Source organism: Sparus aurata, chromosome 4 (assembly GCF_900880675.1).
Source record: "Sparus aurata chromosome 4, fSpaAur1.1, whole genome shotgun sequence".
Lineage (NCBI taxonomy): Eukaryota > Metazoa > Chordata > Actinopteri > Spariformes > Sparidae > Sparus > Sparus aurata.
The window spans coordinates 37,260,945-37,283,384 of NC_044190.1; the positions used below are offsets into that span (position 1 = coordinate 37,260,945).

The window sequence follows — 22,440 nt, forward strand, 5'->3', positions numbered from 1 at the left end:
AGACCCGTTTTCAAAAAAGTGCGTTTCCAGGATCCGTATGGACGGTCGGCCAAAACGATGCAATACGTGTGCGTTTTCCAAAAAAAAAAATATTTTGCGGATTCGCCGTTCATGTGGACGGCGAATCCGCATACTTTACAAAACGATGACGCCATCGCCCCACCCCTCGACCTCTTGCCTCTGACTCCCGCGACGTCCAAAACAATAACAATGGCGGCCTACATGCTCGTATTCGTGCAGCAGAAGATATTGAGCCGTTCTTGCAACTTACTCGCCTTGTAGTTGAGTGTGAGTCGCAGCAGCAGTTCGACCTCATTCCTTCTCTTCTTCTCCATTTTTGGTGAATGTCAAGCGCCAACTAGAGGCCTGGGATATGAACTACAGCGTTTTCGGTCGTTTTCAGTGGATCCGTGTGGACGCAAATATGCTTAAAATGATGACGAGGAAGACGGAGAAAAAAAGATCGTTTTCGCTCGTGTGGACGGCCCCTTAAGTTACCAACGACAGTTACTGTTAGGCCCCGTCCAGACGACAACGTTCTTTTTTGAAAAGGGGAGGGCCGTCAACACGGGCTAAAACAATCTTTTTTTTCTCCGTCTTCCTCGTCATCACTTTTGTCTACCTCGAGCTGAGTGTCAGTGCCAAAAGTGTGTGTCAAACAGTGAAGGACATAATGAGCTCTCTGACTTTTAGTGTGAAGAAGATGCAGAACATGTTGAGATTGTATAAATGACAACATACAGGCAGCTCATTAAATGTTTAATGAGACAGAGAGGAAAAAGTAGATGTTGAGTGTTCACACATTACAGACAAGAAACCGTATTACTGTTCTTTGTGACCATCTGAGCTTCTAGACAGTCTCAGCCAAATCCTGATATATTTCAACAACAATCAACAACTCATTTTAGTAATGAAGAAATATCTTCACAGAGTGAGGAAGACGAGTCATGTTTCTGTGGAGGAGCAGTTGTCCAGCTGTGTTTTGTGTGAGGACCTCCTGAAGGATCCAGTCTCTACCAGCTGTGGACACTCGTTCTGTAGACAGTGTATCACCTCTTACTTGGACCAGTCTGCTTCACCAGGAGACTCCCCCTGTCCCCAGTGTGGAAAAAGATCCGGAACAAGCACTGGACTGAAGACTGTCAGTCAGTGCAGCACTATACAAGGTAAGACTATCTTAAAAAATGAAATCTATTGTAAAGACTTACAAAAAGTAAAAATAAAAAAAATTCAACAAAGTGGATACAACCCAAAAAATGTTGGGATCCTGCAAGTACATCACCTTTAACAAGTTAAGTCAAGTTTATTAATTGTTGTTAATCAAGAGCAGGAAACTAAAACCAGTGACAGTGCTGTGGTAAAAAGTTGAAGCCAACTAAAATTTTGGAGAAACGCAGCCACCCGACATCATGTTGCGGTGGCCAATCACAAAAGCTCAGCATAAATTACTGAAACCACAGTGGATTGTAACGTCTTGTGTTGTGTGTGTTCATTATGCACCAGTTTCTATATTTAAATCTGTGGCTGCTGACGATCACTGAAGGACCAGCACGCTTAACCTTCTTTTGAAGAGGCATGACAGCAGATCATAAGCAGAGCCGATGTGGACCAAAGATCCCTAATAGTGATAAAAATATAATCCCTTTATATTGATCGTTTTTATTGATAACGAATTGTCAAATTTTCTTTGTTTTGTCTCAAACTTGTGTCTCTTTTTCAGTAAATGTTAGCCTGCAGGAGGTTTTAGAAGAACATAAGATCAGTCTGAGGAGAAGATGTGAACGTGTGACTGAAGGAAGTGATGGAACAGGAAGTGGAACCCTCTTCAACAGGATCTACACTGAGCTCTATATCACAGACGGACAGAGTGAAGAGGTCAATACCCAACATGAGGTGAGGCAGCTTGAGACAGTTTACAAAAAGAGGACTTCCAGTGAAACTCCAATCAAGTGCTGCGACATCTTTAAAGCCCTATCTGACCAACAGAGACGCATCAGAGTCGTTCTGACCAACGGCGTCGCTGGAGTTGGAAAAACCTTCTCAGTGCAGAAGTTCACTCTGGACTGGGCAGAGGGCTCCGAAAACCAAGATGTCAGTCTGCTGGTTCTGCTGTCGTTCAGGGAGCTGAACCTGATCAGAGATGAGCAGTACAGTCTTCTCAGGCTGCTCCATGTTTTCCATCCAACATTACAGAAGGTGACAGCAGAGAAGCTCGCTGTCTGTAAACTTCTGTTCATCTTTGACGGCCTGGATGAAAGCAGACTTTCACTGGATTTCAAGAACCATAAGATCGTGTCTGATGTCACACAGGAGTCATCAGTCAGTGTGCTGCTGACAAACCTCATCAAGGGGAAGCTGCTTCCCTCGGCTCTTGTCTGGATAACTTCCCGACCTGCAGCAGCCAATCAGATCCCTCCTTCATGTGTTGACAGGGTAACGGAAGTACGAGGCTTCACTGACGTCCAGAAGGAGGAGTACTTTAGGAGGAGGTTCAGTGATGAAACTCTGTCCAGCAGAGTCATCTCACACATCAAGACCTCCAGGAGCCTCCACATCATGTGTCTGATCCCAGTCTTCTGCTGGATCACTGCTACAGTTCTGGAGCACATGTTGACTACAGACCAGAGAGGAAAGCTGCCCAAGACCCTGACTGACATGTACTCACACTTCCTGCTGGTTCAGACAAAGAGGAAGAAGCGGCAGTACGACAAGGGAGATGAGACAGGTCCAAAGGAGCTGACGGAGGCTGACAGGCAAGTTCTTCTGAAGCTGGGGAGGCTGGCTTTTGTACATCTGGAGAAAGGAAACATCATGTTCTACCAAGAAGACCTGGAGCGGTGTGGTCTTAATGTCACAGAGGCCTCGGTGTACTCAGAAGTTTGTACGGAGATCTTCAGAAGAGAGAGTGTGATCTTACAGAAAACAGTCTACTGCTTTGTCCATCTGAGCGTTCAGGAGTTTCTGGCTGCAGTCTACATGTTTCACTATTACAACAACATTCACAACAATAACACAAAGGTATTGAAGGATTTTCTGCCAGACTGGAACTATGACTTCAAGCTCTTGAGCCTTGATTATAGTGTCACGGATGACATTAATTACCACATTAGTATTCTCAGAAGTGCCATGAAGAAATCCCTTGAAAGCAAAAACGGACACCTAGACCTGTTTGTTCGCTTCCTTCATGGCCTCTGTCTGAAGTCCAACAAGAGACTCTTAGGAGGCCTGTTGGGTCAGACACACAGGCCAGAAATCATCCAGAGTGCCATCAAAAGCCTGAAGGAGATGAACACAGATGATATCTCTCCTGACAGAAGCATCAACATCTTCCACTGTCTGACAGAGATGAATGACTGCTCAGTGCATCAGGAGATCCAAGAGCTCCTGAAGTCAGAGAACATATCAAAGAAGAAACTCTCTGAGATCCACTGCTCAGCTCTGGCCTACATGCTGCAAATGTCAGAGGAGGTTCTGGATGAGCTGGACCTGCAGAGGTACAAAACATCAGACCAGGGACGACAGAGACTGATTCCAGCTGTGAGGAACTGCAAAAGGGCTCGGTGAGTTCAGACATGATTATCATTATAAAACTAAAGCCTTCGGTATTAAACACTTCCTAAACCTGCTTGTTTAAATAATTGTTGATAAATGTGTTAAACTACAAATGTCTACAAAATAATGTTTCAATGGACACAAGTATCCTCTATCATCTTCTGTTTGTCTTCGGGTGAAACTTAATGACTTCTGAGTTTGTGTTAAAAATGTTCTGATGGTCATTTTCCTATTACATGAGTCTAATACAGTGTCTGTAATGTGTCCATTTCTTGTATGTCTTCTAAACAGACACACAGAAGTCTAATATCTGTAATTTTCTGGGAGTAACATAGCTTGAAGTTTAAGTTTATCACCCTGTCCATCATCATTAAAGGCACGACATGAAGTTCATAACAGGTTCTTAAACAGTGTCAGTTTAATGCTGAGTCTTTAATAAGTATGATCTTCATAAGCAAAAGAGACCTTCGGAAATGGTATTAAGGTTATTTCTGTATGAATATTATAGCACGAATTTAAGGGACTTGACTTGTATTTGAGTGTTTTCTTTTCACAGTACTTCCTACTACTAAACTATTGTACTTCTTACTCCACTCCACATCTTGGAGCGGCTTTTAAAGATTGTCCTGTTATCATCTTCCTTTCTGCACAGTTTCATAACAGTAGCACTAAAGGCATGATATGCAGAGAAAACGACAACACCGATTGTGTTTGTGGTATTCATTTAATTTGTAGCCACAGTCTTTGTTTTCAGCAGCTGATTTCCTCCGACCTCTAGGTTCATTCGGCCACTGAAGGAGAGCTCAGCAGGTGCAGTTCAGTGGAGTATTTCTATCGGGGCTCAAAGAAGAATTTATGTTGTTCAACAGTTATACTCCACTTGAAGAAAATAAGTACTTATTATACTTTTAATGCACCATGAGTTATTAAATGAATTACCCCATCAAGGAGACTAATATATGACCTGTGTCCATTTGTTTGTAGGTTTATCAGCAGAATTCTCACAAAACTTGGATTGAGGATGGTCTCAACCCAAAATAGACCCCATTAAATTGTGTACAGATCCAGATAAAAGGGTGAATCCAGGACATTTCATGATTTTTTTTTTTTTCTCAGGGAAGAATGCATTGATCTTAATGGAAAAAAAAATCTGGTGTATTTAGATGGCTGTCATCTGTGACTGAGTAAAATTTGACGCTCATGTAACTGTGCTTTGTGATGTAAAATGCATAGTGTCTATTTACATTAAACTGAAAGATTATATTATATTTAAGGTGTTAAATGATCTTAATTCATCTGTATTCACAGACTTTCTAATTGTGGACTCTCAGAGACTCACTTTAAAGTTGTGGCCTCAGCTCTAAAGTCCAACCCCTCCCATCTGACAGAGTTGGACCTGAGCCTTAACATCCTGAAGGATTCAGGAGTGAAGCTACTGTCTGGTGGTTTGGAGAGTTCACACTGTAGACTGGAGACACTGAGGTCAGTTCATTTGTTTTGCTTGTGTTAAGTGTAAATCTACCAAATTTAAACAGGAGCATCTGTAATACTTTGTAAGGGCAGTTTTGAGGTTTCATTTAAGATTTCAGAGACCAGAATGTCAGTGCACATTTGATCCAGTGATGAAGATGATAGCGGATGAAGCTCACAGTCAGCTGTGTGTTGATGGCGATTACATTTGTGATTAGGGTAGTCTATTGACTACATAAAATAGTGGACAGAGCCAACATGACGTTACCCACAGGTTTCTGAAAAGCCACATTGAACTTTAAAGTGGGTGGTACCAGCCGTCGCCAGTGCTCGACTCCTCCTAACTCCCAGTTAATCAAAAATGGGCAAAGAGGTGGAGCGAGGGTGGAGCTGAAGCAAGGACCGTTAAACATGTCCAATGACCTTGAAGCTACCAAGCCATCTAAGGCTAACAAACTGTGTTCACACAAAGAAAAGCGAATTTTGCCTCACGCAAGACTGACTGCTGGTTTATTTGCCACAAACAGCCAGACTACCTTGTACATTAGCAGCAAGATGGCGAGCAACAAGTGGATCTGAGGATGCATGTTGTTTGGTTTCAGCAAAGTAACACGCAAGTCAAATAATAGTTGGAGAACATTAGTCGATTTCTGCACCTGCAACTCCCTCCACCTTAAGGGAAATCCAGTATGAATTCCAGAAGTTTAAAAAACAAACTCTATAATGTTGTCAACTCTATGTTCCTCCAGAGCTTGCTGGCCCCAGCAATGCTAACAGAGTTGCTCATTTATCCAAAACACTGTCCATTCCAATTAATTGCAAAAAAAAAAAAAAGACGTGAGGTTTTGGTTGGACCCAAATTGTTGTTAAGACATAGGCAGTGGTATAAAGTAAAAAGGGTTTTTGTATACAATAGACAGGGGCAGGTTGGTGATCTTATTAAGATGCTAGCCAGATGTAGAGTGATCCAATTGATTGTAATGAGCCAATAAGTAAATAAGGAAAATAAGTCTTGACAGGACGAACAGGACCTGAAGAGACTCATTATTTTCCCAATAGTGACCGCCGTTCTATACATTATCCCGCTTATTGCAGTTACTTGCAACACAAAAAAAACTTGACATAGTGTGTCTTTTTACAATATATTTGTTACCGTTCATAGTGTTTTTCAGCAGAGAAATATAGTTTGCCACACCAAAGCCGTTTAGCTTCTTCCTCTTCACTGCTTTCCTCTCTTTTTCTTTAACGGTGATGACAACTCCCCTCGCCTTTTCCCAAGAGTCCAAAAATGTTAAAGGTAATGTTGGCAGCCGCTAACGTTGATGGTAGCCTCTCCAGGTGAAAACGGCTAACATGGTTTATAAAAGTTAGCGGTATTCCCAAGGTATTTAATTTTGTGTGACACACTTTACACATCGTGTGTGTCTTGCCCAGTTCACGCTTGTCAGTGTCTTCATAAAATCCGAAATGTGTCCGGACGGCCACTTTTAAAATGCTAGGTGCATTTTTAATGATTTTATACTTTATACGCACAACCAATGAGGTGACGTCAGTCAGATGAGACACATTTACCGTAGTTACTGTGAACCAGCAGAAAGAGTAGAAAAGAGAGAGGGTTGAAATGGATTAGGACTTGTACTGGCGTGACCTGAAAATCAACAAGTTACATTAGTAGGCTATAATTGATTATGGTGTGTCACTGCATCGATGCATGCACGTCCATGTCCGTGCCGTGATGCATCGTTAAAACGATTAATTTCCCCACCCCTAATCAGAAGTTCTAGTAAAGACAAGAAAGGGTGGTAAAATATTAACCTAAATTTTATCAATTTGATTAAGTCTTATTAATTTCATTTTTGCCATTTTGGAGTTTTGTAGAAAAACATATACAACTTTATTTTTTTCCTAAAATACAAATTATTGTCATGAATTAGAAGAAGAAGAAGATAATGAAGTTAAACCAAAGTCCGATCATGTGTATTTGAGGCTAACTGAGATCAACAGCATGTTTTGTAATCTATGTTGTATGAATGTTGTGCTAACATTTTGATGATGTTTGTTGAAGGCTGTCATGATAATGATCCACAATAACACAATGACAATATCACTCGACTCATTTTAGAGAGAAGCTCATTGATGGGCACATAGTAATGTTGAGCTGCACGTCTAAAACCTAAACACATCTGATTAGATTACAAATGGATATTTATCGAAGTCTTTTTTTCTTTATTCAGTTTGTGGAACTGCAGTTTGTCAGAGGTCAGCTTTGCTTCTTTGGCTTCAGCTTTTAAGTCCAACCCCTCCCATCTGAGAGAGCTGGATCTTAGGAGTAACAAGCTGCAGGATTCAGGAGTGAAGCTGCTGTGTGATTTTCTGCAAAATCCACACTGTAGACTGGAGACTCTGAGGTAAGTTCACTGATTCTCTGTTACTATTGTAGATCTTAAATGTTAACTTACCAAATGAATCTAATTTATGTTGATAAATAACTTGCATCCATAAAGCTGGTAGTTTTCTTTTCATATTTTCATGTTTGTGGACTTAATTTAGTCTGCTATCACAAATGACTAAAGAAACTGTAGAAAATGTCCACTTTTTGTTGTTTAAGAAAATTAATGTTTCTTATTTTTGGTAAATGGCCACATCTGTCCACACTGTAGACAGACTCTGAGGTCAGTTCACTGACTCTCTGTTACTATTGTAGATCTTAAATGATTACTTAACAATAGAACCTAATTTATCTCCATACATCACACTCACAACCTTTTGTTTACATTTGTGTACTATACTTAGTCCACAGTCACTGTGGAAAATGTTTATTGTTAGTTGTTTCAGTAAATGAATAAATATCATAAGTCACATCTGCAAACAGAAGATCCTCTGAACTCATATTTGTTTAAAATTGATGAAGTGTTAATGATAAAGATGAATCTTCGTTGAGATTAACAGGTATATGATTATTGTGCTGACCTCTTGATAATACACGTCAGTGATGTTGCTAGGTACATGTCCTGCATCTCTGACACATTAAAATCCAATTCCACACATTCAGAGAAAGCTCAAGTGCATCCTGCTCATAGTTTTGTTATAAAATCCCAGCAAACATATCTCTGCTGATGGGCGCCTGACGGTATACATAGAGCAGTATATGGTCTTCACATTTTCGGGCCTAAAGAGAGTTGCAGCATCTCTCATCTGTTAAACACTATTGCATGTTGTCAGAGTGATTTTATTTTTAACTAATATATACCTTTTATATAAGGTATTTATGGTTCCTTTTAGACATAATTCCTTAATTACATTTTATCAATGTGCATTTTTTTTAAAGGAGTCATCACCTGGTTTTTTACATATCCAGTCCCTCTTGGATCGCTTTGGATCAATTCTTAAAACTTATTAGAAAAAAAATAAAAATAAAAATCAAACATAGAGCTTGTTCTGACACTTTTTCATACCGCGACTTTCTCACGCGAGATTATGCGCGAGGTTTTGACCGGTCCGGATGTGCATTGTATTAATATGTAATGAGGCGCGCGTTGATTGGCCGCAGGAAGGACAGAGCCGGAATCGGGGGCGAGCCTGCATGCACACAGACTCCAAAACATAAACAGCCCCCTGTCATGGCACACACATAAAATGACGAACCTTACGGAATTCAGGCATTTATGTACGAGCCGGAGTTTGAACCCGAACGGGAGAGTGAAGAGGCAGAGACGGTGGAAGAGACACGTTTACAGCAGGAAGTCTCTGAATGGTAAGTTCTTTTTTTTTTTTTTTCTTCTTACTTTTCACACTCGTGTTTTACATGCAAGACCTGAGTTTTAATGCTGGCGGTCACGATGTATGGCGTGAAAATGACAGAGAAATGGGCAGATTGAGGAAATGAGGACGGCTGTGAGTCGATGCTTATGTGAGCTTATGCAAGTAGCCTCCTGTGTTAACGTCACCACAGGAGCAGAGTCAAAATCTCGTGCTTTAGGGACGCGCACTATTGTGCGCTATTCCTGTTCGGAAAAAGAGCCAAAGCAAAATTAATGAGCCACTTTCAAACTCCAGCTTTTCAGGCAAGTTTCAACAGAGGTCCAACACCAATATGCATGATTTAACGAGAGAAATTGCGATTTCCGGGTGATGACTCCTTTAAAGCTTCTATTTTTTGTTCGTTTTTTGTTATGTACACTAGCGGACAAAATCGTTCTCTGACTGACTCATCAACTTTCTGGGGGCGGCCTTAGACGTGCAAGGGTTTTGTTTTCAGATTTGGGATCTTATTAGTAGATCTGCAACCAATCAATATCAGCTGATATTGAGTAAAAATAGGTCATCGGCAGACCAGCATTAATGCTTTCTAGTTGCCGATCATGGCTCTTGTACCCCCTGTGGGTATTTGGTTAAAAAGAAAAGCCCCTTGTTATTTAAACACTTAATGATGCAGTATAATGGGAAACGTTGTGTTTTCACTAGCAATAACAAAACAGTTAACATGACAACAAAATGGTTAAATACAGCGGATGTCTGAAAGAACATACAGGACAAAAGAAACAAAAGAGATTCAGTTAGAAGCTTCAAAAGTACTGAGAGCTGAACACACTGACTTTAAACAATATATTTCTTTCAGGTTTCCTGCACAGATATGAGTTAAGTATTGATTTGAGGGGGTCAGTCACCGTTATGAATTCGAGGTGGGGCATATAACAAACGTATAACTATGACTATAACCACAACCAATGTCACAAGTTTAACCCTACAATTTGTTAGAAATCACACATTTTATGGGTGACCCACTCAAATGATCACCTGTGGGGATCTCGAAAACCTAGCAACATCACTGGTCTGTAGAAGGCTGACATTATCCACAATAACACAATAACAAAGTCACTCGACTCATTTTAGAGAGAATGTCATTGATTAGGACATAGTAATGTTGAGCTGCACATGTAAAACATGAAGACATCTGATTGGATTATAAATGATTTTTATGTACATAATTTCTTCTTCTTTCAGATTGAATTACTGCAGTTTGTCAGAGATAAGCTGGGCTTCTCTGGCCTCAGCTCTGAAGTCCAACCCCTCCTGTCTGAGAGAGCTGGAGCTGAGTCACAACAAGCTGCAGGATTCAGGAGTGGGGCTGCTGTGTGATTTTCTGCAGAGTCCACACTGTAGACTGGAAACTCTGAGGTCAGACACCATTTTTTACTTCTGTGCTTACTATGATGTGAAAGTTGTGGTCAGACTAAACAGCAGACATCTAGTTGATATAATACTGATCCGCTCTAACTCCTAGATTCCACCAGATATGTGTCCGCTGCGTTAAGCCTCCACCATGCCAGCTATAGACTTTGTTCAATGTGTTAACTTCCACCAGTCTGAAGCCCTCCGGCACAAATATGCAGGACTTCTCTTTCTGGTGGATGCCAGAGCACGACGCAGCAATTCAGCTGAATTTAGCACAGAGCAGACAGGAAGTCACGTACTGAAACAACAAAATAAAATTCGCCTAAAATTCAACCTGACATATTTGCATCCTTGGAAACTTTGAAATCTTGAGTTGAATCTTATGTCAGTTTCTGTGGGTTTTATATGTGTTTGACTGCACACCATTAGTTTGTAGATGGAGCCACTGGTTGAGCTGGCAGAGTTTTAAGAGGTGAAGTAACTAAGTCTTTAGAGAAGTAAGTTGACATTAATATTAATGAGAGCTCTTTGTCGCTTTTTATGTTTGACTGGTTTGGACATGCATCCTGTTGGATTCAGATGTTTGGATTTTCCCTTTTCTAACATTAACACTAACATTGACTTCTAAAGTAAGATAATTTATTCTTTGCCTAGATTGTGGAACTGCAGTCTGTCAGAGATCAGCTGTGCTTCTTTAGCCTCAGCTCTAAAGTCCAACCCCTCCTATCTGAGAGAGCTGGATCTGAATGAAAACAAGCTGCAGGATTCAGGAGTGAAGTTGCTGTGTGATTTTCTGCAATATCCACACTGTAGACTGGAGACACTGAGGTCAGTTCACTGACTGCCTGTTACTATTAAGATCTTAAATGTTACATACCAATTGAACCTTGTTTATGTTGATAGATAACCTACATCCATAAAGCTAGTAGTTCTTTGGTTCATATTTTCATGTCTGTTTTCTTAATTTAGTGTTTAACTGTGAGTTGTTTAAGTAAATTAATGTTTTTCATTTTGGGTAAATGGTCACATTTGAAGATCCGCTGAGCTTATATTTTTATTTGATATTGTGTCAATGAAAAGATGAATGTGTGTTGATATGAACTGGTGTATAAATGTTGTGCTGAATTTTGGATGATGTCTGTAGAAGACTGACATGATAATGATCCATAATAACACAGTGACAAAGTCAAGCAGCTCATTTTAGAGAAAGCTCATTGATTAGGACGTAGTAATGTTGAGCTACACTACACATCAAAACCTGAACACATCTGAATGGATTATAAATACATTTTTATCTACTTTGTTTATTCTCTATTCAGATTGAGGGACTGCAGTTTGTCAGAGATCAGCTGCGCTTCCCTGGCCTCAGCTCTGAAGTCCAACCCCTCCTATCTGAGGGAGCTGGATGTGAGGAGTAACAAGCTGCAGGATTCAGGAGTGAAGATGCTGTGTGATCGTCGGCAGAGTCCACACTGTAGACTGGAAACTGTGAGGTCAGTAGAGGGTTGAAGTCAGTCCATGCTGGTTTCAGAAGTACTGCAATAAAAATGGTTACAAACAAAGTGGAAATTCAGTATTTCCTGTTTTCCTTGGTGGAGCTGTGACAAGATATATTTGATATAATAATAATAATGATAATAATAGTAATAAATGTTGAGTTCAGTTTCACGCCGATCTTTCTTTGCAGATCGAGTTGGCCCTTATATTTTGTAAAGGGTAGTTCTTCCTTGGCAATGAAAAAGGGCCCTGTTAAACATAAATATTGATTCAGCCTCCTCAGCGTACTGATTAACAGCTTCTTGGCTTCTAAATGCCACTGACAAGGGAGTTGCATTTTCACTGGAGTACAGGTCACGGCATATTTTATGTTTTAGACTAGCACTATGTATGACTAGTGTGTTATGTTTTAAGTGTGTAGTGTTAGCACTACCTGCAAATGTTGTGTTCCCCGCATGTTGCGGGTATCGACTGCAAAATTTGCAGTTCATGGAATACGTCTCTCTGAGATATCGTAACTAGTCAAATTCGTGCAACCTATTCTTCCCGAAAACATTATTTTCTGCCCATTTTTGCCACACTTGTCTTCAGATATGGACTCATTGTCAGAGATAGGATTTGACTCTGACACTCTACTTGGCTTGTCGGGGGGAAAACAAGCATCAAGAGTTCGTTCGCCATTGTTCACTGAAAGTGAAACCTTCTCCTTCTGTGTTCGGAACAACTTTAGGACCTTCCTTCTCCACACATTTGCCACTTACAGTGCCATTCCCCATCCCCCCCCCCCACACACACACATTGGCCTGCCACCTGTAATTCCAGGTGATTTGATTTGCCCCTTCCACGTAAAAGTGTAAACATTTTTAAAAAAAGAAACACTGGAAAATTCACCGGTGACACATGCGCTAAATGTAATATTTAGTCAGCAGTAAATCAGCATTAAAGAGAGCAGTGAATATTAGTTCAGTTATTATGCGTTCAGCTTCACTCCGATACGTTAACATGAGCATTGAAACGAAACTGGCTGCACTACACAGCTCTTGTGGTCTGAACGGTGACTGGGGTCCCTGCAGGTCTTTATATCACTGACTGATAGCTGATGGAGAAAACCTCTGTAAACACTCACTTTTGACTTCTGTTGTCTGTCTTCTTCTCTGGTGAGGTGGTTGTGTTGAGAGGATCAACTGTGTCCCGATGATCCAGAGGGGTCGAAGCATCAGCTGGTGGTTGGAGAGGCTCTGACTGGGAGCTGGAGAGGAGAGCTTCAGCAGTGACTGAGGGAGGAGTTACAACAAGTTGATATGACTCTCAGTCTGAACTGATCTGAGATCAGCTCAACTGTCTCACACACAATGTCAAGTCCACCATCCATCTCCAAATGTTGGGGCCCTGGGTTCTTAGTTTCACTAACTGCCCTCCCTACTGCTTACTTGGATTTGACAATAAAAGAAACAAATGCAACTCTACATTCATCCAGTAAAAACACAATAAAATTAAAGTCTTACCTCCTATTTACCATTATTATAAACTATTTGTACATTACAGTTAAACTTCAGAATCTTTTTGTTACTTGTGTAGCTTGACTTTTTACTTCAGGGGACACAACATGCTCAGTAATGATTATCATGAGATAATGATGCATCAGACACCTGGTTACGACTCAACATGATGCACTACGTTACTTAACATTGTACAGTAGGGATGGGCATTCGATTAAATTGTCTTAATCAATCGTCGGGAGAATTAACGATAAATTTTCGATTAATCATTAATATTTTTATATTAAAATTCACTATTTACAGGCTATATTCAAAAGCCGCTAGCCGCTGATATTACCCGATATAGATACAGTGCAAATCCGTCATTTATGGCCAACTGGAGTGTGTGCGCAAAGCAGGCAACGGAAATCTAGTTCACTCTGGTGGGACTGTTGGCAGCAACGATATTGGCTGCGTTGTCATGAACACATGCAATAACGCGGTCTTCAAGTCCCCATTGCTCTACAGCTTCATTTATTTTCTCAGCGAGGTGGTCAGCTGTATGCCGGCCTGGTAGGCTTTCTGTGAGCAGAACGGCTGAGTTCATTTGCCAGTCATCGCTGATGTAGTGGCAGGTGATAGTGATGTAGCTCTCAGCTGTTAAAGCGGTCCAGCAGTCTGTGGTAAGAGCAACTTTTTCAGCTGTGCTCAATTCTTTTAACAGCTCTTGTTTCCACTCTTCGTAGTGAGTTTCTATCAGTCTGGTGATGGTACGTTGTGACGGAGTGTGATATGCTGGTTCCAATCAGTTTTTGAAAACCTTCGCCCTCGACAATACTTAAGGGCAGCATATCCATCTCAATGTACTTGCAGATCCCGTGGGTAATTTTCTCTGCTCGTTGTGTATCGCAGCTCCTCCATGTCCATGCTAACACCGAGTTTATATGCTAGGTTGAGACTGAGAGCAGGATGCACCGCCACTAACCAGGGTCGGATGCTCGTTGTTCAAGTGGTACATCATTTGAGTCGTGGACGAGTTGTACTTATACACAGCTTCGCAGTGTTGGCAGTGAACTAAGACATTTTTTAAATCAAAATGGTCCCACGCCACACTTCGCCGTGACCTCTTCATGATTAACCTTACTTTTGAAATGCACAGAAACTCGCAGGTAACTGAGTAGGCCTGTGGCATTTTTTTCACAGTGCCCTGTGTGGTAAAATGTTGGATTGCTGCCACATAGCGACATTCATTGCATTCCTCAAGACTCGCACTACGCAATAGAACCTGCATTAGTTTTATCGATAAAAAATCAACGTCATCGATGAAATTCTTAATGATCAATTAATTAATCATCGATTAATCATGCCCATCCCTATTGTACAGTAAATGACACCCTGCACTTAATGAGCTGAATGTTTGATTCTTTATGGAAGATCTTTTTCTTTGACTGTTTTTATGTTGCAGGTGTCCTGTTTTGACAGTGGATTTGCTCCACATGTGTTGATCATGCATCAAGTTTTAAATCTAAAGTTTTTAGAAGTGAAAACATTTTGATAATCATATTTCTTTCAGTGTCATTGAATTTCAGTCTAACGTGGGACCCTGCTCGTTTCACATTACATGATCAGCACAGATACACTAAGTCAACCTGTGGAGCTTTTCTTCCGGTGAAGTCAGTGTTGAAGCCGTTGTTATCATCTCCGTTCATGTTTGTAGCTCCTGCTGGAGCTGCTTTCTGCCAGCAGATGTCACCGTTTCCATTGTTTCCCCTCAAATTGTTTGTATTTGTTTCTGACTGACCAAAGGCTAAATGTGATGTTATGTCATGAAGACACATTTTGATTATTCACTTAAAGTAGAAACATAATCATTTAATGCATTCATATTTACATGAATAGAGTTAATAAAGTGTATTAATGACAAAACATACCCACAGTTAAAGTCAACAAATTACCCGGAATGTCACATAAAACTCAAACGAGACATTAAATGTTATAAAATGAACTTGTTTTGGATGAAAAGTCAGAACTTGGTAAATAACAACAGATTTCCAATCACTGACATTTGCTAATTTTCACTAAAGCCAACTATGATTATTGTGTGCAGATACCAGGAGAAGGCTCTCACCGGATTCAACAGATGTTATTTAATATCTTAGGAACCCTGCACGTTGCACATTTGCATAGGCACATTTATTGTATTTTGCACATGTCATGTACATACAAGGCCACTTACTGTATATAGTGTGTTTATCTTTATTCTAATCTCTTTATTATAGTTTCTGTTTTTTTGCTTCTACTTATTTCCCTCTGTACTGCTGTGTTACCTTTGAATTTCTCCCAAGTTGAATCAGTAGAGGACTTATTATGTAAGATAAACTTATTTTATCTCAGTTTTAAAAATGAATAACAATCTAAATTACCTGACATTAATAATAATCAGTATTGTTAAAAATCATCTCATTTTTTGTTTTATTTTGTGTTTTTTCTTCTGTCAACAGTCAATGACTTTGAAGTCATTTCTACAGAGTGAGACGTTTTTTGAAAACAAAGGTTTGATTTTATGTTTCCACCAAAAGGAGGCAGCAGTGTTCGGTTCATGGTTTCTCCTCATTTTGTCAGTGTCAAACTTCAGATCAGTTATTTGTTTTTTTATTTCATTTCACCTACCATGTATAATGTTGTGCTTAAAGGAACAGCACTTTAAAAGATTTTGATATGAAAATGAGGCTTTGTGTCTTCATTTGAACTTTGAGTTTAATGCCACCGGCTGAATTAGCAGAAAGACAGGTATTTTACACTTTTACATTTATTTATTTATTTAACACCAATTCTACCTATTAAAGTGTGGGGAGTAATAACTGCATAAGTGAAATAAGCTGCATGTAATCTGATAAATCTCCTCCAGTGATGTCAGTCAGTGACTAAGTTGCATTTTGAGAATCTAGGCACCAGGTTTTGAAAAGCAGCCCACTACAGAAACAAGAGATATCGACTTTTCTGTTCCACACATTCTTCTTTCTTCTGAAAACCTCAATTCAATTTAGCCACTGAGTGACATCACTGGAGGGAAATGGTTCAGATTACATGCAGCTCCCTCAGGAGCCACAAAAGTATTGCATATCAGCAGAGTATATGTTTTGTTTGAATGCAAAAAATCATGATCTCAATTGATTGGTTGATTGATTAGAAGCTATTGATTGTAGGGGGGGTAGACGTATGAAGCAGCACCAAAAATAATACTCCAGTAATGTACAACTGCCTTGAAATTCCAGGTTCAGTTGATGTTTTTCAGTCACACACTTCCAAAACTGTCTGCCGCTTGCTCAGTCAGTTTTATTCCAGGCATCACACTGACTCATACTCTTGTCACCTGCAGGTTGTAGACAGGACCGAGACCAACTGCTGTCAGGAAACAGCAGACCGGGGCACACGCTGCGACGCTGTGAGCTGTGTCGGCTCGTCTATTCGCGTACACTCTCAATATAAGCTTTTTAAGATTTTTTTTTATATTTAGACTTGCCATGACACTGTGCCCTTTGATCAGTCTGAGGTTTACGGGTGGATTTGTGTCACTTTTCTTAATCTACCACAGCGCCACAGGAGGGATTGCCGACAACTGTACACTCTTATTTATCTCCATGTGACGTTTAAAATAGGGTTTGGTTGAAGTTTCTCCAAAAGAGTTATAAGGCAATCTACAAGATAAATTAATCCGTGAATAAATAGATGGAGACGTGCTTGAGCCGTAGGGTTTCTTTTAATCAATTTTAACATGAATTTGTGCGATGATCTGTGTGAATAGATGCCTTCAGGAGCAGCGGTGAATATCTAAAACCTTAAACCAACACAGCAGATTATGTACACGCAGTACAAAGTTGTCTGTTTTTAAGTCCTCACTGTGATTCATGCTGATGCAGAATCATTTTAAAGACACCACTCAGACTGCTCGGTGGTCCACATAAACGGATCTTTCTCCACCTTTAGCATTTATGATTTATTTGCAGTTTTAGCATTTTTGGTTGTAACTCGGCACACAACTTGTTTGTCAGCTGATATCTGTTGGTGGGAAGTCAGGAAAATAGGCCAAAGAGCAAATGAGGGCCGGGCAAAAGATTTTCTCTAAAAGTGGTGAATATTGATATTTATGTGGTAACACTTAGCAGTAAAAGCAAACACTCACGCTGTCCCCTTTTTTAGGGTTAAAAAACAACAACATGTATGAGACACTAGGATTGAGGGCACAAATGGACACACCATGTTTCATCCGTCGTGAAATGAAGCTTTAGCAATGTGACTACGGCTAACGTCAGTTTCTGTCACTGTCCTTCTTTACCTTCATTGCCTCCTCCATCAGCGGGCTTCTTTTTCTTTTGCACAGCTATTCCAGTCGTTCCACCGATGTTTGGGGATTGTAACCGTGGAAAACAACGCCTCTTCTTGTTGATTGACTCGCTTGCTTCGTTCTGTTATTCTACCAAATCTTTCTGGGAAAAATCCAGCAGACTGAGCGGCATAGTGAATGTGAGGCTTGTAGGGAACCAATCTTTATTCAGATAGTGTCATTTGTCTACATCCATCTGTACAATCTGTGCAAACTTTAGAATTATCAGTTAGAGCATGAACATTTTCTTTTGACAGTTTAACCAGAGATGGCAGTCCAAACAAGTCAGCAAATCCAAGACAGACGGTTCAAAAACAAGTGGCAGATTTCAGACAAAACAACAGGATCGGTACAGATGGCCTGAACACAAGTGAATGACGATGACAACGCGACACACTGGCAAAGTTAAGGGGCTGGTGAGCAGGTGATACACTGGAAAGACTGATGACATCATGAGAGGCAGATGTCTCAGCAGGTGGGGATGATTTTGGAATGTCAAAGGTGGCCAGGATTGATGGGTAGGTCCGTGGGGCATCTGGTGGAGAATGGCAGGTCGGGAAAGTTCAACGTGAAATGCAGGGTGGGACTTGGCGACATGGGACGCATCCAGAGTCTGTGACAGACGGCTGACTGAGCAGATAAAAACAACTGAGGCAGCTGTCGTGACGGAGAGGGAGGCAGGCAGCTCATGTGAAAACAAACAGAGAAACACATCTTTGTCCGCTGGAACATTTATTAACCGAAAACTAGATTTTCCCGACATGATGACGAGCTTTTTAGCAGCTCTGAAAGCCAAATATTCTCCAACTTCCTCATCCAAGTAGCTGACATCAAGTGCATGCACAGTCCTCATAAACAGATCATTTCTCTAGTTTTTCCTTCAGCTGCTCTCTCACTCTCTCCGCTGTTTATTTGACTGAAGTGACTCATCACTCGGCAGCGCTGGGACTCGTCTCCCAGCTCTCATCGCTTCCCTGGCAGAAACTAAAATTAGGCGAAATTTTTTAGCGCCAGCAGAAAGTGGCTCTCCACAGAAAGATTTATTTTGAGAGGCGTCCCTCTCATCTAATGTGCTGCAGGCATTCACACACTCACATACGGGTACAAATGTGTACAGACAAACACCAGCGATCCCTACAGTGTCTGAGTGTGTGTGTGTGTGTTATAGCAAGAGGTGGACGGTTTTACAGCCTTTGGTCTCCTGGTTAATATAACATGACTGCTCAGCCCAGGTGAACAGCTGTTTTCTGTGGTGTGTTTCCTCATAAGCAACAAGAATAAGCCAGTGATTATTCAACCAGCGCTGTTTGATCACAAATCAGATTGTGCTGACTGCTGTTCTGGTGACATACAGCCAATTATTTTCGTTTGAAGGGTGGATTTTAACTCTGAGCTTGACAGTTTTTTCACAATCTTAAATAAATACAGGATTAAGCCGGATTACATGAGTTTCAGTGGAACAAAGCCCTGACTCATGATCCTTCACTGCCACAGAAACACACACACAGAATGTACATTTTCCTTCATTCAGATCACAGTGATGTCAACTCAGCGTTAATGTCCTCCTGTCACGTGTAAATATCCAGTGATTTAAAGCTCACAAAGTTTGTCAGTCGATGTTGTCTATCGCTTGGAAGCTGTCTCACCACAAACACAGCTAAAGAATGTCTCAATGTCTCTTCATAAATATCTGGCTTTGTCAAAATGACCCAATGTCTCGTTTAAATATCCAGTGTACAGACAGACTTTTCCCTTTTCTGTAGACTTAAATTAATTTTAAGAAGATATTTGTGGCCTGCTGGAAACTTGAATGACAATGAAGTACATCTTTTACGTAAGTGGTGCGTTTGTGTGCCGGAGCGTTGTATTTACTTACTTTGTATTTCGGTGGTTATGTAAATAGTTCTTAGCAGCCACACAGCCGGGTAGCGATCTCATACGAGACTGCAGAGGTGCATTTTCTGCAAAAAACACTCTGTGGACCATCTTATCAACATTATACCAGCGTGGCATTACTGTGTTAATGTCTGTATCTGCAGAATTCATCACAGACATGAAGAGAATATATACTCCTGGTGAAAGGCAGTATTTTTCGGGTGCGCTCTCTTTTTCTTTTGCTCCCTCCCTCCTCTCTCTTTCAAAGCAGGTAAAGTAAAATCACCAAATCATCTTTACTGAAAATTATCAAAGCTTCATGCAGAAGGGGCGCTGCAGCATCGACACTACCTGTGTGGAGAAGCAGTTCAGCAGTGCAGCCATGTCTCCGCCGTAAGATCTGAAATCCCGATGACTTCAACTCAAAACGTATATTATTTTATTAGCATTCAAGAGCAGCACGCTCTTTGCTCTCCCTCCACGTATTCGATATGCTCATGGTGGGGGAAAAAAACACATTTTTAATGGAGAACTGTTACATGATGGCATTTTGTTTTAAGAGTTTCTGCGTGTTAATGTTGTTTGATGCGGTCCCAGCTGCTCTCAGGTCAGTCCGATGCGCTTGTTTAATTTGTGTGCATGTTTCAGGAGGCGGGAATGTGTCTGCAGGCGAGTGGGAGGCAGCGGAAAAAACACCTTTCCTCCCTGTCAGTGTGACCTTTAAGGTGAGGAATGGGCGTGGAGGTATGATTTATACAAAGGTGTATGTGGGGTGTGTGTGTGTGTGTGTGTGTGTGTCAAGGATAGTCAAGAGACACACACACAGACACACACACACAGAAGCCTGTTGTGTGTGGAGGAGTAAAAATGAGCGGCTGGTATCTTAGCAACAGCACGTTAACGGAGGACAGGGGAGAATGCGTCGGTGAAGGTTGATGGTATACCAAACTACTGAGAGTCTGCACACACACACACACACACACACACACACACACACACACACACACACACACACACACACACACACACACATTCATGTCAGGACTCACCACTAATGGGGTAGTTTGTAGCTGGAGCCCCCAGACAGCAGACACAAGGTTTTTCTGTTTCAGGTCTTTCAGGCATGTTTTTTGAAAGATGATACTGAAATGTCATTGGTCGATAGCTACATGTGTTTTTTTTCAAAAGTTTTAAATGTATCTTATGCCATTAAAGCATAGTATTAAGTGTAAAACCCCTTTGAAAGACGAGTGCGTTTTCAATTTGTGCAAATTTCTGTGGAAATGTTGAATAACAAGACTGATGTGGACCAATCAGAGCACATCACGCACGGCAGACGCAGCGAGACGAGGTAAAGACGTAAAAGACGTAAGAAGCCGTAAACAGACAGAGAGGGAGACTGGAATGTGGAGAAAAGGCGTGTTAGTGTCTCGTATCTGCAGAGAGTTTCTGATTTTCTCTCTTTGTTGCTGCTCGGGACGCTTTACCAACCCAACATGTGTCTATTTGACGTCCTGGGAATGAGACTCAACAATCAGCTGTCTTTGCGGTGCGTTCAGGAACAGCTTGGACAAACAAAAAAAACAAAGTGAGACAGAGACAGAAGTGACGAATAAATCACGATGAACATGAAGCTTGTGACTTACCAATGAAGCAACTAAAAATATTGACGGAGCGATGAAGAGACATTGTTTTAAGCTGTGTAAAGTTTGACTGGCAGCCACTTCCTCTGTCGTGGTTCTATGTAATGCAACCAGCTGTTCATACTCGTCCAACCCTATGGCAACATGCGTTCATTTGAACTTTCTTCTGCTGTTTTTTTCCTGTGGAGTTTGGATGGAAACCTGGTTATTGATCACCATGGGACACAAACAGTGCTTCGCTGCCACCGCCGTCTGAGTTGCAGCCCCAGAAATGGGTCATGCAGTCGACATGAAAAGAAATATCCAATTTCAATGTGACTGTTAAAGCTGCATCGTTACTGCGCCACAGGAGCATAATCATAAATATTCAATACAGTCACAGAAGTAATAGAAATACGTTCCGCTGCGTATGAAATGAGCGAGGGAGGAACTCTACATGTTTGAATCTGATTCTGGAAAACAGATGTGTTCTCTGTTTTGTTTTGTTTTTTGGCCTGCTGGAATTTAATTGCAATGACTTCTTTTAAAGGAGTAGTTCAACATTTTGGGAATAATGTTGCTGTTTTTCGTGAGAGTCAGATGAGAAGATCTGTACTTGAGAAACACTTAATGTTTAATGTTAAAGCCAAGCTAATAGCCTGTTGGCTCCGGCTCTGCTGAATGAGTGTCTAACCATCAGTCTGATATTTATTCAGCATCACACGCAGAGAAAACGGCTCCCGCTGCTACTTAAAATGTATTCTAACATCTTTCTTCTTCACTAAACTGCCTCCCCGTTGTCTTCATTATTTTGTGGCCCTCAACTTCTAACAAAATCAAAATCCGTATCTTTTGGCCCGTCTTGTTTTGGTGTTTCCTCTTCACCTCTCTCTCTCTTGCTTGCCGTCTCTCTCTCACACACACACACACACACACACACACACACACACACACACACACACACACACACTTCCAGAGGTGTTTCTCTTTTCCGGGGTGTGAATGGGATCGGCTTCACAAGGGACCAGAAAAGATTAACAGGCGGATGGACAGATAGGGGCTGCTGGGATGGATGGACTGAAAGAGGAGGAGGAGGAGGAGGAGGAAGAGGAGGAGGGTGATATGAAGTCAGAGAAGACGTCAGGTGGGATCATGACAGATGAAGGGAGAGAAAGAGAGGGAGAGAGAGAGGGGGAGAAGATGTTTTGTGACCAGGATCTGACCCGAGTCTGATCCTGTACCGTGAAAACACTTTGGAAACACAAAGATGGCAGCAGGGAAGTGATGAGGAGAGAAGAGGAGAGGAGCAAGAAGAAAGATGCAGATGGATAAAGAAAACCGAAAATCTGTCTTTGATGAGTCATGATGAATCATGTGCACTGTGACA

At 41.1% G+C, this 22,440-nt stretch overlaps 1 protein-coding gene and 2 long non-coding RNA genes across 11 annotated transcripts in view; 2 read left to right on the forward strand and 1 right to left on the reverse strand.

Moving 5' to 3' along the window:
• The window catches only part of LOC115580298 (protein NLRC3-like), a 10,703-nt gene extending 2,395 nt beyond the window's left edge, over window positions 1–8,308 (forward strand). For 2 of the 9 annotated variants that reach the window (XM_030414519.1, XM_030414518.1), the window contains exons 3-6: window positions 931–1,166; window positions 1,721–3,560; window positions 4,861–5,034; window positions 7,257–8,307. In XM_030414519.1, the coding sequence (XP_030270379.1) occupies window positions 931–1,166; window positions 1,721–3,560; window positions 4,861–5,034; window positions 7,257–7,434 (2,428 nt within the window). In that variant the 3' untranslated portion in view covers window positions 7,435–8,307. Of the gene's footprint in view, window positions 1–930; window positions 1,167–1,720; window positions 3,561–4,306; window positions 4,629–4,860; window positions 5,035–7,256 lie in introns of those variants that run through there. The other 7 variants (XR_003983840.1, XR_003983839.1, XR_003983838.1 and 4 more) reach the window with 7 other exon arrangements.
• A 1,834-nt stretch (window positions 8,309–10,142) lies between these two features.
• Window positions 10,143–15,897, forward strand: LOC115580299 (uncharacterized). Its single transcript, XR_003983841.1, has 4 exons — window positions 10,143–10,200; window positions 10,852–11,025; window positions 11,517–11,690; window positions 12,857–15,897. It is a non-coding gene; the product is annotated as an uncharacterized LOC115580299 (long non-coding RNA).
• On the reverse strand, window positions 11,475–12,941 carry LOC115580300 (uncharacterized). Its single transcript, XR_003983842.1, has 2 exons — window positions 12,821–12,941; window positions 11,475–11,733 (listed from the first exon to the last, which is right to left on the reverse strand). It is a non-coding gene; the product is annotated as an uncharacterized LOC115580300 (long non-coding RNA).
• Window positions 15,898–22,440: the final 6,543 nt, after the last annotated feature.